Source organism: Camelus ferus, chromosome 8, assembly GCF_009834535.1.
Source record: "Camelus ferus isolate YT-003-E chromosome 8, BCGSAC_Cfer_1.0, whole genome shotgun sequence".
Taxonomy (NCBI): Eukaryota; Metazoa; Chordata; class Mammalia; order Artiodactyla; family Camelidae; genus Camelus; species Camelus ferus.
The window spans coordinates 30794424-30811524 of NC_045703.1; the positions used below are offsets into that span (position 1 = coordinate 30794424).

At 34.8% G+C, this 17101-nt stretch overlaps 1 protein-coding gene across 2 annotated transcripts in view; it reads right to left on the reverse strand.

The window, feature by feature from the left end:
- METTL24 (methyltransferase like 24) overlaps positions 1 to 17101 on the reverse strand; it is a 102224-nt gene that overhangs the window by 40679 nt on the left and 44444 nt on the right. For both annotated transcript variants that reach the window (XM_032484694.1, XM_006187407.3), the window contains exon 4: positions 10318 to 10546. In XM_032484694.1, coding sequence (XP_032340585.1) covers positions 10318 to 10546 — 229 coding nt within the window. The remainder of the gene's footprint in view (positions 1 to 10317; positions 10547 to 17101) is intronic.

The following is a 17101-nucleotide window of genomic DNA, read 5'->3' on the forward strand; positions in this document are numbered from 1 at the left end:
TTGGGAACACACATGTGAGAAGCAGGGGTCCAGCTGGAGGGTAAAAATGTTAGTCATCCAGGACTCAGGCATCTCTGGGCTTTGCACTGGTGTGGCAGATGACCAGGGGACATTTTTATAAAGGAGCTTTCCTCTTGAGAAAAAATTTATCCCAGAAAAACGACAAGTCTAGTACAGAAATCTGGTGCAATAGGCTGGCACAGAAATGGAAAAATGCCCTGGAGCACAGCAGAACATCTGTGCCTCACTCCACCCTTGGTAAGGATTCAGGCTAGAAGGCAACGACAACAGGAGAGCACAAAGCGTCCCAGTGCTGGGCCTCTGGGGGTCACCACTTAGGTTCAAGACCCAGTGTTGACAATTACTATTAATAGCCTCTGCTCCTGTGTTTCTCAGACTGTGGGTCAGACCTTACTACTCAATGTATGGTCCCCAAACAGCAGCATCAGCATTGCCTGGGAGCTCGCTAGAAATGCAGTCTCAGGCACCATCCTGAACCTCCTAAATCAACATCTACATTTTAATTAGATTCCTTGGGTGGTTCACATACGCATTAAATATGAGCAGTGTTGGTATAGAATATGATTGGGGTCAATATATAAGCATCTCAAAATCTTTCATTTATTAAGGTATTTTTAATATATACTGGAAAACATAACAAGGACAGTTGACTCATGGGTCCATGGATATTATTTCTCCAGATAATTCTAAGGAAGAAAAGTGAATCAATTTAAAGCTGACTTAAAGAAGTGTGAAGGCAAGACGCACACCATCCCCTTGTATCAAACAGAAAGTGAGAAACAGAATAAGGGTCGGGAGGGTGGACAACAAGGTCAAAGCTGGGCTCAAAAACAAGATGAACACCTCCGTGCACCAGAACACAGAGCAGTGAGCAGTACTGAAGCCAGGACATGCGGAGTGCCCGTCCTAAAGCAGGTAGCAGTGGCCCTGGGGGTGCATCTCCTACAGGGAATAGGAACTGAAAGTGCTCCCATGAGAGAGCAGCCAAGCCACATTCACTGATTAAGGCCAAGGACTGGAGTGGAGTTCCCTGGATCCAGAAAGAAGCCCAAAATAAACTTCTGAAAACCCCTGACTGGTGCTGTGGCTTAAAACCAGCCAATGGCCTAGGGAGATGAGAGGAGAGAGACTCATCCTCGCAAACAGGAAATGAGCCAGACCCCAGATGGTTCAGTAACTGAATAATCCCAGAATAAGCCCCCAAATGCTCATATAAGACCAGACCCTGAATGCTACTGTAAAATCACTAGGCAGAGAAGGGTGGAACCAAAAAGGAAAGAAAAAAGCAAAACCAAACCAAAAACCTTCCACTGAAAATGAGCCAACAAATGAAATTCCAAAATATACATAGAAATCAAATGATGAGAAACAGCCAACCAAAGCAGTAACTGGAACATTACTTCATTCCAAGATTAATTTTGTTAAACAGTCTGACAAAAGTTTAAAATAAGTAACATTTAGGATGCTCAGAGCAACCAATAAGAATAATACCTACTTTGGGGGGGAGGGTGTAGCTCAAGTGGTAGTGCACATGCTTAGCATGTACAAGGTCCTGGGTTCAATCCCCAGTGCCTCCTCCAAAAATAGATAAATAAATAAACCTAATTACCACCCCCAAAAAAGAAAAGTATCTACTTTCGCAAAGATGGAAGCAGTGGCAATACATTTTGAAACAAAAACATGCAGAACTAAAAAAGAACAGATGGACAGGAAAAATATCAATTAAAAAGCTTGGAAGTGAAATATACAACAATTTTAATTTTAAAAATATCAATGAATAGAATAAACTCTAGATGGGACATAGTTAAAAAGCATAAAGAATTGGAAGCTAGCATTGAAGAATTCACCCAAAAGTAGGACAGCAATAAACTTTTAAAAATATGATAAAGCAATTGACAGATAAGGAGAACAGACTGAGAGAGATTCCAAAATACATCTCAAAGGAACTCCAGAAGTAAAGAATGAAGGAAATGGAGGGGAAGCATTGAAAATATTTTAAAATACTCACAAGGTTCAAAACTCAAAAGATACAGAAAATAGAGTCCCTTTCTCAGCCATCCGGTTCTTCTCCCTGAAGTCAACCAGTATCACTGGTTTCTTCTGTATATTTTCAGAGAAATTCTATACATATAAAATCAAGTATGTGAATGTTAAAAATCTATATTCTTCTGCAATTTGCCTTTATAGGGGTATAATTTATATACAACAAAATTCATACATTTTAAGTATTTTGACATATGTACACATGTATGTAACCTCTAACACCGCAAAATGTTTCATTTCAGTAAATCTCTTACTCTGTTCCACCACTACATGCTTCAGGCAACCACTGATGTGATTTTTATCACTACAGAAATAGTTTTGCTTCTTCACATAAGGAGAGAATCATACAATATATTATCTTTTGTGTCTGATTTCCTTCATTCAATTTGAAGTCTGCCAGATTTGTTTATGTTGATGTATCATGAAGCTTGTTCCTTTTTATTGCTGAGTGGTATTCTATCATATGTGGATAGGACGGTATATGGTACATTGTATATGGTATATTCATACCATAACTTCCTTAGCCATTCACCTGTTGATGGACATTGTTGTTTTCAGTTGGGGCTATAATGAATAAAGCTGTTATGAACATTCAAGTACAAGTCTGTATGTGGACATATGTTTTCAACTTTCTTGGGTAAAAACCTAAGAGTGGATTTGCTGGGTCAATTCGTAAATGTAAGAACTGAATTAAGAAATTGCCAAACTCTTTTCCAAAGGAGTTGCCTTTCCACCAGAAGTGTTTGAGAGTTCCAGTTACTCCACATCCTCACCATCACTTAGTAATCATCAATCTTTTTAATTTTAGCCATTTCGGTGTTTGTGAAGTGGTACTGCATTGTGGCTTTGACTTTTATTTCCCTATTGACTAACAAAACTGAGTATCTTTTCACGTGTGCTTTGCCATCTGTTATATTCTCTTTGGTGAAATGTCTGTTTAAATCTTTTGCCTGTTTTTTTTTTTAGTTGACTTATTTGCCTCATTATCAGTTGTAAGAGTTCTTTATATATTCTGAATACAAGTCAAATAATTTGTTTAAACACTTCTAAAATGGTGAGTATGTAGATTATTTCCTATCCTTTGCTATTACAAACAATAAGGCAAAAAATAACTTTGTTCATATATCAGTTCACATATAAGGGAGTATGACTGTATGGCAAATTCATAGAATTTGATGGATCAAAGGGTATTTGCATTTGCAGTGTAATAGATATTGCCAAACAGCCTTGCATAAAGATTGTATCAATTTACATTCATACCACTTTTTATCTTTGACAATCTGATGGGTGAAAACATTGTATCTAAGTGTAGTTTCATTTGCATTTCTCATACTATTAGCAAGTTTGAATACTTATTCATATAAGCCTTTTGTATTTCTTTTTTTGTGAACTGTTTTCTCAGCCTTTATTCAATTTTCTTTTTTTTTTTTTTAATTTTGTTTGCTTGTTTTGTGTGTTTTGGGGGGTAATTAGGTTTGTTTGTTTGTTTGTTTGTTTGTTTGTTTTAGTGAAGCCAGTGGGGACTGAACCCAGGACCTCATGCATGCTAAGCACACATTCAATCACTGAGCTATATCCTTCCCTCTTATCCAATTTTCTATTAAGTTGCTAATGTTTTCCTTATTGATTTGTCAAAGCTCTTATGTACCAGTGAAATTAGCTCTCTGCTTATGCAGTGAGTTGTAAATATTTTTTCAGTTTATGATTTGCCTTTTAATTTTGCTTTTGGCATTTTTACCATGCAGAGATTTTATATTTGTACATAATCAAATTAATCATTCCTTCTTTTATGACATCCTTACTCCAGGATTTTTATCTAAGTGATTCTAAGTGAAGTTAAGTCAGAAAGAGAAAGAAAAATACCATATGATATCACTTACATTTGGAATCTTAAAAAAAGGACACAAATGAACTTACCTACAAAACAGAAACAGACTCACAGACATAGAGAACAAACAGTTTCTAGGGGGTAAAGAAGGTGAGAAGGGATAAATTGGGAATTCAAAATTTGCAACTTTTGGGGAGTGATGGGAATGTTAGCTATCTTGATTGTGGTGGTGGTTTCACTGGTGTATACATCTAACAAAATTCATCAAATTATACATCTGAAATATGTGTAGTTTACTATACAGGAATCATACCACAATAAAGGCGTTAAAAAATTCTCTATAGTTTTTTCCAGTATTTTTATAATATCAGTTTTTTAAATATTTTAAAATGTTTATTATTTGATTGGTTTGAGTTTCTTGGTAGAAGGCATAAAATGTGGATTATTATTAATTTTTTTACAAATGCCAACCAGTTGTCCACATAACTTTTACTGAAATATCCATCTTTTCACACTAATTTAAGATGACACCTTTATTATACATCAAACTGCATGTATTTGGGTCTACTTTTGGATTTTTATTCTGTCCATTAATCTGTTTATCTATTAATGCAAATGTATCATTTTCTTTAATTATTATAGATTTACAAGGATTTTAATTTTATAAGAATTTTAATATCTCATAGAGCTAGTCAACTTCCTTTATTACTTTTCTTTGCCAGAATTTGATTTGATATTTTTGCTTGTTTATTCAATATGAACTCTAATCTCATTCTACCAAAAAAAAAAAAAAATCCTACTGGCAGTTTTATTGGGATCATGTTAAATGAATAGGTTAACATAAGAAAGATTAAATAATTGTTAAGTCTGTCTATATAAGAACATGCTATGCTTTTGAATTTGTTCCAGACTCCTTTTAAATTCTTGAATAAAGTTTACTTCTTACAGATTTTGCACATATCTTAAGTTTATTTTTCTTTTTTTGTTGCTCTTGTAATTGATGTCTTCTCTTCCTTTAAATATTCTAACCGGTTATTCACAAAAGCGTAGGTTTTTACTTTTTGTATACTGCACTCAGACAGCTCATTAAATTCTCTTGTTGTTTGATAGTTTTTCATTAGATTCTCTTGAGTTTTCCAGTATAGAATCATATTACCTACCAATAATAGTGTTCCAATAATAATAATAAATAATACATATCCATATAATGATAAAATTTTTACCCCATTCCTAAATTTTACACCTAAAATTCTTTCTCTTTTCTAATTGTACTAGCCATTATCTTAGGAACTGTGTTAAATAACAATGGTGATTACACATTGTACAATTTCATTTATATAACATTCTTGAAATGACAAAATTATAGAAGTGGAAAACAGATAAGTGGTTATCAGGGTTTAGGGAAAGAGGTGGAAGGAAGGAAGGTGGGTGTGGCTATAAGAAGGTAACATGATCCCTATGATGCTAGAAATGCTCTACATCTGCACTGTATTATTGTCAATTTCCTGGTTGTGATTTCATACTATAGGTGTGCTATTGGGTACACTGAATCTCTGTGTTATCTCTTACAACTGCATGTAAATCTATAATTATCTCAAAATAAGAAGTTTATTTTTAAAAAAAACTCTAATCCAGCTTTTTAAAATGATAAGAACAGGCATCCATATTTTTCTCTGACCTTATTAAAGGTATTTCTATTGTTTTCATATTAATCATAATGCCAAAGAAGATATACCAAAATAAGATGAAATTAATTCAAATATATCAGCAATTGATAAATACAGATTAAATTCACATATATAGATAGAGGTATTATGGAAGTACCCATCCACTCCTTTCCATTGAGTTTTTTTTAATCTGCAGAGATAATAGTTAAATATAAATATAATATTTGTATAAATGAGAGAGAGGGCAAATGTGGCAAAATATTAACAACCGGTGAATCTTAGAGAATATATGAGAGTTTATTGTATTATTCTTACTCTTGTAACTTGCCACTTTTGTGTTTATATTTTTTCAAAAGAAAATGTAAAATTTTACAAAGGTAAAAGTAAAACTCCAGATAATAGCAATGTGGGGGCCCATGTTCAATGGATAGTTAACTTGCTATGATCTTTGCTGTGTTTAGGAGGAATAGAAATACTGAATAATTTTACATGTTGTTTTAAAATTTTAGTAATTATATTCATTTAAAATTTAAGGGTAACCACAAAGAATAAGAATAATAATAAAGCTTCAGCAAAAAAAGGGAAAAAAGCCCAATTTAAAAGAACCAAAATTTGTCCAGATATGCCAGTAATCACAATAAACATAAATGAATTAAACACGCCTGTTTACAGACAGATTGTCAGATTGGATTTAAAAACACAATCCAGTCATATAGTGACTATATCACTCTTACAGCCTAGATATAAACTAAAACTATATCAAAAAAATACAAAAATAAAGGACCCTAGAATAGCATTGCATATAAAACTTATCCCTCAGAAAAGCTGGTATGGCAGAACTAACAGCAGACAAAATAGAATTTAAGGCAAAGAAGATTTCTAGAAATAAAAAAATGACACAATATATATATATACATGGTTGAATGTTCTTCCTGAGTCTTTCACTTTCCATTTCCAGCAGCAAAGCAAGAGCAGTATTCCCAACAAGCATTTCAATGTAGGATAGTATCAATATATTGTTTATATTTCCAAATTTAATAAGCAAGAAGAAAAAGGAATCTTTTTGTAGTTTAATTTCAAAGCTCACACTCTCTGAAATACAGCAGCGACCACACAACATAATTGATGTTTTGTAATTAATGGCAGGCTCTCTGCCCTGGGAAGCAGAAAGTGGCATTCCTTTCAGGGTCCATGTGGACACTTAGCCTCAGGGGACAGCATCCCAGGTGAGGGAGGACCCGCCCCCAAGAGCTGAACAGGCAGGAAGTCCAGTTCCGCACAGATCCCCTAACTGGCAGCCCCAACCGGAAGCTACATCTGCTCTGTATTAATACTCAGCAGCTTATTTCATTTCTATACAGCACAGTATTTACTTTCTATACAATCTCCAGCAAAGCTGTTCAGTGCCCTGAGGCAGCAAACAATAATAGTTCTCTATGACCAAGTCTGAAGGACCAATTCCATTAAAAAGTCTGGACTGGAATTAGGTGCAGTTAGCAATTTCCAGATAAGTCTCTGATGTACTTTCCCTAAATACAAATAAAAAGAAAAAAGAACACGCTTCTATAAAATTTAGTAAAAACTTACTGAAATTGTTAATAAAAATTCTTTGAATTTACAATCAAATGACTAATTCATGCCGGGCACTCTGCTGGAGGCTTTTACACTGTGTCCTCTGATCTAATTCTCAGAAACAATCCATTTAGGTGGTATCATTGTCCCCAATTTACTGACAATCAAACTGAGCACCTAAAGGTTAAATGACTTACCCAATGCCAAAAACCAGCAAGAGGACTCATGCCTCAAACTTAGATTAATGAGTTTACAGAGGTAAATTCTAATGTAGTCCTGTTATTCATATAATCATCAGCATGGTTACGACCAAAAATAATAATTTCTCATTAACCAGCCTGGATCATTTAGGATACTCTGTGTCATAAAAGTCTTTAGAAAAAAGCATCTGTTATGATTAATATGAGCAGAAATCTCAGATTCAATATTTCTAGTCACATTCTGGAAAAATTCTTATGTGTAGTTACAGCAACAAGGACTTCAGCCAAGAAAAGACAGTTAATCATTTTAAATAACACTGGATCCAGGTGATATTACTCCCTGGCAGACTGGGCTTCTGCTGAGGCAGCTGCTCTCACCTGATGCTTTAGAAAGGTTTTTTGATTTATGGTTTGAAGTTAAAATTACCAAAGAGTTTTAAAAGCAGTATGAAAGCCATATGCATCTTTCTGCCACCATCTCAGAATGCTGCCTTATATTTTTACCTACGTTTTCGCCTGAGTGGCTGAAATCTACGTATGGCTAAAGAGAAGAAGAAAAATAGCTGCTTAACAGGGACAACATTAGGAAACACTATGAGATGTTTTAAAGTCATGAAGTGAAAACAAAGCAACAAAAACCCCTTTAGTTTCTATAGTCACTTTCAGGAAAAAACATCTGAAGAAGTCAAGGCAAAATCACTGACATTTTTTAGTGTGCTTTTTTCCTATTTGTTTTCCCTGCCAGAGCTGCATCCTATTTACCAGTGTCTATACGTGCAGAAAAATGAAAACAGATCTTGCTTGCTGTAGGCCAGAAATGAGGTTTCCCTTTATCTGGCTAGCTCCTAGAAGGATGCTCCTAATAGAAGCACTCACTCACCAATGGCTTTAGTTTTTGTTGGTTTTGTTTTAAAGCATCCACCAAAAAAAAATCTCTATGAAACAACATCAATATATTTTAAATTCTTCAACAAGGGATTTTTTTTTTAAGCGACAAATACATACCTGGCAATTCTGAGCCAGATCCCTTTCATTATTAATGGTTTTTTTTCCATCCTTTTTTTTTTTTATTCTGGTAAAATACACATCACATAAAATTACCATCTTAATCATTTTGTGTCATTATTAATGTTTTCAATAAAAATGAGCCTTAGGAATATAAAAAACCCTTTAAAACATTTATCCTTTTTAGGTATCACTGCAAATATGCTGCCTCATAAGTAGTGTTGTCAAAGGCATCACGCTTCATCCTCAGCATAAAGGTTTGCCCACTGCAGCTCCCATGGAGTTAAACAAGCACAATTCAGGTGCCTACTTGGTTTTATGAAAACACATTCTTCGTATGAAATGTAGCATAGATAAATTACATCCACATTTTTTTTGAGGGGGTAATTAGGTTTATTTATTTATTTGTTTGCTTTTAATTGGAGGTCCTAGGCATTGAACCTAGAACCTCATGCATGCTAAGCACCCACTCTACCACTGAGCTATACCCACCTCCTCCACAGATTATTTTTTGAAGTCTCATTTTATCCTCACATTTACCAACTCTTTGGATAAATATTATCTCAAACAGCAAAATGGCTTTGGTTAGCCCTCCTTTCTCTGCTCTGTCTTTTCTTTGAAGAGTAGGGGTAGATAAGGCCAGGATGTAAATAGAATTAAGAGGGAGCCTCAAGACTCCTAAATGAACAAAAAGAATCAATAGTCAGCTCTTTGAATAATCTGGAGTTGACATGTTAGAGGGTCAAGCCTGTAATTTTCAGCTGTAAAAACAGGTCTACTAAAGTAACAAGCAGCAAAAACAAAATAAAGTTCTGAAAAATGCTGTTACTTCTTCAGGCTCTGTTCAAAGATTTTACTCCAAAAATCCTATATATGTGTTTCATTAAGGCTCCTAACTACTAAACTCTAGTTACTCTCAATCGCAAAGCAAAATACAAATCAAAATACAAATACAAAATTCAAAACACATGTTAAAAGAACAGCACATTCTTTGAAGCTGCTCTTGAAGTTCTTGCTGTCCAGTTAAAGGAAGGTTTTGGTTTGGGTTTTTGTTTTTTTTGTTTTTTGTTTTTTTTTTTAAAGAAGAGTAAGAGGAGGAGCAAAAAGAAAAAGAATAATGCAGAAGAAGTTTTTAAAGATCAAGTAGCCAACTCAAGTTTAAAATTGAGTTCCATGTACACTGTATCTCAGAAGCACCCATTCTGGCATGTTCTAAATTATATGCCATCTCTAGCTGTGAATAATAGGTCAAGAGGCCAAGCCCAAGAAGGGCTGGCAATTACATACAAGACAATTATACCCCGGAGAATTTCTCTAGTATCCGCCAACAGAATGCAATTAGCTCACGTCTACACTAAAAATTGCTTTCAAAAAACACTGTTCAAAGATTGAATTTCTTTTTGCTATCCACTTACAATAAAATGTTTGTAGAGGTTTGACATCTTTTGACATAATTATATCAGTTGCAACACACATAATGTCCATTCAATTTTACAAAATACATTTTAATCAAAGCCACACATATTTTCTGAACTTTAAGAGCCTAGAGAGTCAAAATCACTGTTACAACAGTGAGAAACATGATACACTAGCAATCCCTTATCAAACATAAACCTGGCTCTGATTACTTTTTGTATTTGAGGCCAACGTAAGTAGTTTGCTCTGTCTGGAAATTTTAAATCAGTTGCCAAATGAAAATGGCACTCTTGATCCCATGCCAGGAGTAAGTTTCTTAGTCTCCTTTCCCAGGCTTGGTCAAAACCTTAGCACTACTCAACAGAAACTAAAATCTTGAAACCAATTTAAATATCTCTATCCTTGCCAAAACTTTGTATCTAGAGAGCCAACTCTATAAATAATGATGGGCAATCAGTAAGGTTAAAACTCAACCTTCAACTATCTAATCCTTGGTTTGCATTTAAAAAAAAAAAGCTTATGAGTTCATTCATTCTAATTATGAGATCAAATGAAAAAATCTGACCTTGCGATGCCCAAATTCATTCAAAATGGTTCCCAGTTTTCTAGTGCTGCTATATGGTTTTTGGGCAGCAACAGCTGGATGGGGGTCTCGCCAGTCGACGGACACTCGGTGATACCAAAGACGTTCACTCTCCAAAACGTGAGCTGATTTAACACTAGGATCAAAACAATGCACTTCACATCCATCGTTGGCCATGCCAACCTCAAAATGGGTATCATCACTTCCTAGCCTGTAAAGAAAGAGGGTGCAAGTCAACAACAGAAAAATATAATGGAGCAAAAGTGCTGGATAAACAAAAATGACAGTGTCAAGGCCAATTTTCTTAGTCACATCAAGCCTTTTCCTGCTTTAACATGTGGTTAGTTGCACACATTTAATAAACCTTCCTTCACAAAAGCGTTACAGCTAAAAGCTTCTTGATAAAAGAAGTAAATTATCTGCTAAATGCCAACCAGAGAATCACATGTTCAAACATATAGAAGCGTATCAAATTGACTTTCTAAAAAAGATACAAACTATAGTAGCAATGAAACAAAGACTATCTAGCCATCTTAAGAGATTTTTTTCAGAATGTGTAAGAAATGTAAGTCCCAGGATCAGTTCCTTTAGTGAGAGGTGCATTCTACTAATGAAGTAATTGGTCTCCATTGTAATGGCCACAGTGCTGTGCATGCAATTTGACTTAAAGACAACAGCTGTTTTTTTTTTTTTTTTTTTTTTTTTTGGAAATGGAGCATATTTTAAAACAGCACAGTTAAAGAAGAAAGGCAGTTGTATGTGGTTCTACTGGATCTGGTACTCGAGAGACAAAAGAGGTACATCACCTAACTTCACATAAACGGGAAGAAATTATGAATTAATTGTGCTTAAGCACCCAGTAGGTAACACATATTGTGGAACATTCACATACTTACAAATTTTTTATTTACTCAGGAATATTCCTTACTTACTGATGTAAGTTTCATTACTTTGATTAAAGCATCATTTTGAATGAAAAACATGAAATTAACCAAGAGAGGACAATTTTTTTAAAAGATCATTATGACTTTTCTGCCCAAAACACTATAATTAGATATGATTTAAGATACCAAAATCCCATAGAGTATCTATAATGCACTGGCCAAACCTGAACCCAGCGCAGAAATGCTTCATTATATTAGACTCTAGTATTTCAGACTGTTTTATAATTTGGAAATGTATGAGCTCATTAAGTAATAATCTAAGTCTTCAGTACAAAGATCTTCCACCTAGACACTCTTAATACTCTATTTGCCTTGTTCTTTCCCTTCACTCCCATTACATTGCTCTTTTTCTCACTGGACCCATGTCATGTCAACCTTCTGCTATCCCTCAGCTAAAATTCTCTTAACACTTTTAGCTAGGAAAAAGATTCAGCACTCTTCTCATAAATGCTCCCATTCCTTCTACCCAAGAGATCCTGATTCCTATTTTCAATCTCCTATTGAACCCACACAGCTCAGACCATTGTATTCTCTATCCTAGCTTTCCTCAATTTGTTCATTATTTAATCTGGTATTGCAGGTTAAATTGCTGGCCCTAATTCTTCACCCCTTTATCCACATTACTGCCGTGGTCATCATAGATGAGGTGTCCTTCCCTGCCTCTTGACTTTTCAGCTTGGCCATGTGACTTGCTTTTTGGAAGGAAGGAACATGATGCCAGTCCTAATCCTGTGGCTTTCAGTTAGGTTCAGTTCACTCTCTTGTACCATTATCGTGATAAAAATTTACCCTGGAAAGTTTGCTGGTCTCAGAAAAATAAAAGACGGGAGAAGCAGAGGTGCCCCAGCCAATCCACTGGCCTTCTGTGAAACACAGAATTGCCCTTAGCCACCTCAGCCTGAAGTAAAGTCTCCCAGCTGAGCCTGGCCTGGATCAACTGAAGCCCAGCCAATCTGCAGACTTATAAGAAATAAAAAATAATGGTTTTAAGTTATTGATCTTTAGAGTGACTTGTTACACAGCAATAGCTAACTGATAAAACTCACATTAAATATAAATCCAAGAGTTGCAGTAGACACTAAAAAGCATTTTTTTTGTAGACAGATTTCTTTCTATGTAGATCAGAATGCTATAGAATTTACCTGTCCCAAGGGATCTTTTCACTTCATTGAATTTACTGAAACTTTATTGAGCAAACCAGTGTTATCATAGATAACCCATTGGAAAACATCAGTTTTGTAGCTTTACTAAGAGTACAAACCACTATGTCAAAAAAGTACTCATTAAATATAATTTGTATATAAATTTTCAAGAGTAAAGAAAGGTGAATAATATCTTTCTCTGTGAATTTTCAGAATATTGTCTCAAGAAAAGATTTTCCACTGTAAAATATATACGTATTTTAATCAAGACTTCAAAAAAAATTCTAGAATTAACCACATACAGTTGTATAACTAATTTTTTAGTAAGACACTTTACTATATATTGATGTATTTTCAACTTAAACTAGTTTCTTGCAATTAAAAAATAACAAATACACTTATAAAAAGTTCAAGTTGTAAGTACATAAAATGAAAAGTAAAAGTTTCTTACCACTAGAAATTTAGCCATTAATTTCCAGATATAATCACAGTTAGCAGTTTTTTGTGTATCCTTCCAGAAATTTTCTATGTATGATCAAGTGTTCTCTACTAAAAATATCATTAAAAAAATTTATATATATATATATTCATTAATCATTAGATGGTGATGAGCTACTTTGTATGATACACTAAATAATATGAAACTATTGAAATTTGTAAAATTTTTGGTTAACTTATGTTACTTTTACTGAATAAAATTCACTTAATCTAAATATGTAATATGCACTGTATTGGCAAGTAATCAACTACATTTATTTAGTCAATGTCCATAATTCTTATTTTCATTTATTTAAAATGGTACTTCCTCATGCTTAGTTTAAATTAGTCATTTGTGGTAGGTGTAAAAAGCAAGAGGAAGAACAAATGTAATATACATAGGTGTTGCAAAAGTGGCCCAAAGTGTTAAAATCAGGAGTCAAATCCAATCTAAGTAGTTCCAAAGCAAGTACTCTTTACACACTTCCTCACAGCAAATGAGTACAAGACACAGCATCATAGAAGGAATATGTGTAATCTTGAGAATCTAGGAAATCATCAGCTACTAGACAGTAAAGCTCCATGAAGAAAAGGGCTGTGTCAATCTTGCTTATTTCTGAATCCCTAGTGCCAAGTAGATAGATGAATAATGACAGACAAATCCACAAAATGTTGCCTTCTAAGTGAAATAAAACCATTAGGTAGAGTCTGAAATTCCCAGAATATACAGTACAATATCCAACATGGCATGGGATGGGCTACATTTCACTGAATTATTCATGTATATAGACAAATATTTATAGAGCACACTATATGTTCAAGGCACTACACTAGACACCAGAGGCAGACAGATAAATTAAATATGATCCTTGATCTGAAGAATCTCATAAATAGTAAAGAAGAAAGATTTTTGAACAAATAACTATAATAAAATAGCTAAAACTAAAATTATTATTTATAACAAAAATGTATTACATCTGTAAGGAAACCATTTTTTGCTCTTATTTAATCAGAAGGAGAATTCACTATAGAAAATTTTATAGACTTTTTTTTATAAGATTATATACATATATATTTATTTATAAACATAGATCATATGGCTTCTACTTCAAGGTCTAAGATAGTTTTTCCAGTTCCTGCCATCACATCTGCATTCCAGCCATTAGGAAAGTAAAAGGGGAGGGGAGATTCACATCTTTTCCTCTTAGGAGCATGGTCTAGAAATTGCACATATCACTTGCACTCACATCACATTACTCAAAGCCAGTCATATGGTCACTTGTAGGTACAAGGAAGGCTATAATATACAGTCTTCTGCAAGGTGGCCATGTGCCCTGCTAAACTCAGCAGTTCTGTTACCAAAGACAAATGGAAGAACAAATACTGGCAGATAACTTGCAGTTCCTGCTACAATCCATTTCTGAAATAGTTAAGCAGTTAATACGTATATTCAAAGGTATAAGCCTTCATAAAAACTGTAACCTATCCCTCTATATGGGGGAGAGAGAAAATTATATAAATCACACTTACAAGTATTATTCTGCTTATGTTAATACAATGGTTTGCAATTGCAATAAACTTTTCAGCATAGAAGGGCATCAAATCTGAGGGATTTGTTGAAGAAATAGTAAGGGGAAGGCTTATAGAACTAAATTTCCAAAGGTAATAGAATAACAGAGTCAGTAACCATCTTGGCCCTCCTCTCCAGAAGTCTGAGAGAGCAACAATCAGGATCCCTAAGTGTGGCAGTGCAGGTTGTGCACTAAACAACTCCAGGGGGCACAACTCACATCATAGTCACCATAATGATAATTATTCAGCAGATGGCAGTAAAGTTTCTTGAGGGAAGAGATGCCTTTTCCCAAGTTGTATAAAAGTGTACCTTGGACTGACTACATTGCTAGCAATTGCATGTCCTTTAATGCTACTGAAGGGTAGAAGGGATGGAAGAGTCACTGTTCAAGTCCTTGGTTATTCTTTTAAAAATATTCCTAAGAGTATTAAGGTGACTGTCCATTATGTTCCCTAGGAATCAAAAACTCAGAGTATAAATGCATGAAGAGATGTTCAAGATTATTGTTCAGTAGAAACAAAACCATAATGTGATACCACTTTACATCCACTAGAATAGCTATAATCAAAAAGACCAATACATGTTGGTGACAATATGGAGAAATTGGAACCCTCATACATTGCTAGTGGGAAAGTAAAATGGTATATAACCAAGATAAATGAATATATATATCCACACAAAAACTTGTATATGAACATTCAAAGCAATATTATTTATAATAGCCAAAAGATGGAAACAACCCAAATGTCTATCAACTGATGAATGGATAAATAAAATGTGGTATATCCATACAATGGAATATTATTTGGCAGTAAAAAGAATGAAGTACGGATACATATTACAAAATGAATCAATCTTGAAAACATTATGCTAAATTTTTAAAAAGCCAGTCAAAAGGCCACATATTGTATGTTTCCATTTATCTGATATGTCCAAAATAGGTGAATCTATACAGACAGAAAGTAGATTAGTGGTTCTTTAGGACTAGGGGATGAAGAAGAGAAAGAAGGTTGGAGGGAAATAGGAGTGACTGCTACTGGGTACCAGTCTTCTTTCTTGGGGTGATGGAAATGTTCTAAAATTGACTGCGGTGACTAGAAACCATTGAATAGTACACTTTAAATAAGTGAATTGTGTGGTATGTGAATTATATCTCAAGAAATCTGCTTAAAAAACTAATAAAATAAAATAAAATCAGAGTAGATACAGGGAAAGATTTTTAACTCTCACCATTGAAGGCAGAAAAGTTGGAAGAAGTAAGACAATTAGTGTTTTCCCCAGAAGTTTCTGTTGTCCATTCCTCATCCCAGCAGGAACCAGAGAATCTGGCGAAATAATTATCTAGATCTGTAAACTGCCAATTACTGGAGAGGGAGAAATAGGTTTTCCAAAGCAATGACATTGAATAGTGGATAAAAGTATTTTATATTTATTAATTTTTATTAAATAACATTGCCTGAAATGCCAAGATTTCATCTAAAACATATATTCTCAGTAGGGTTGATATCACCCATAAGGGGACAAAAATTGATTCTTAAGGGCAAAGAAAAGCTTTCTGTTTTACATCTAAAGTATAGATACAGATGTTACATAAATATACAATGTATCTAGGGTATTAAAATTTCATGGGGAGGATGATTAGGGAAAAAAAGGGTCCTTGGGTCCCTGGTTTTCTGATCCCTCATTCATATAAAATATGAGCTTCTGCCATGCTAATGAAACTATTACAAGATGAAAATTTTTGGCTCTGGAGCTCCCATTCCTCTGAAATGCTCACAGCAACCAGAAGTTCCAGATTTTCTGTATAAGATATTGTTGCCTAACTATGTATCACGTATCAAATTTTCTTCTGTCTTACACTGAGAATTTATGTCTTGAAACCAAATGGTGCAACATACCAGAGAACTAAAGAGATTAAAAACATTTAATGATATATTATCTCTTCTCAGGTTTTCTCTTCCACTCCTATTCCTACCACTGAAATATAATCATTGACATGAAAGATAAAAAGGTGATTTTTCCCAATTCACTTTAGCTACTACCCTCATCCCCACAGCACCTCCCCACCATCACCCTTCCACCTCACACACTACGAGCAGACTTGCAGGGCAGGCCCTGTCTGCAGTCATGGGGTAGACAATGTTATCATGGGAACCCACAGCCTCTCTTCACTTCTCTTCTCTTTCCCCTTCTCCATAACATAACCTTCCTTTTCAGTGCCTTCTCCTATCTTAATTGGTCTATTCTATCCCCATTTCAAAACTAAAATGGATCTTTTTTAAATTTTCAACTGAACTTTACCCAGAGTGCACTCTCCCAGAAAAGTGTCTTTTACATTAACTGTGGAACAAAAAGCTTTGACTCCTAGTAAAGAAATTTCAAACATCAGAGAGAAGGTGGAGGTGATACCTGCTTCAGTTCTAGGAGAGCATTCAACCTCTACCTTTTGATCTGTATCACTCCCAGAAGGTCACCCCCAGTTGCAGCTGCATCCATCACAGGATAGGGATGGCTGGACAAAGGAATAGCAGTGGCATGGTCCTGCTGCTGCCACAACCCTGGGGCTTGGAGCACATACTGCCTGGATGGAGGGACCACACTTACCACCTGCCCTCCCCTCCTACCTCACA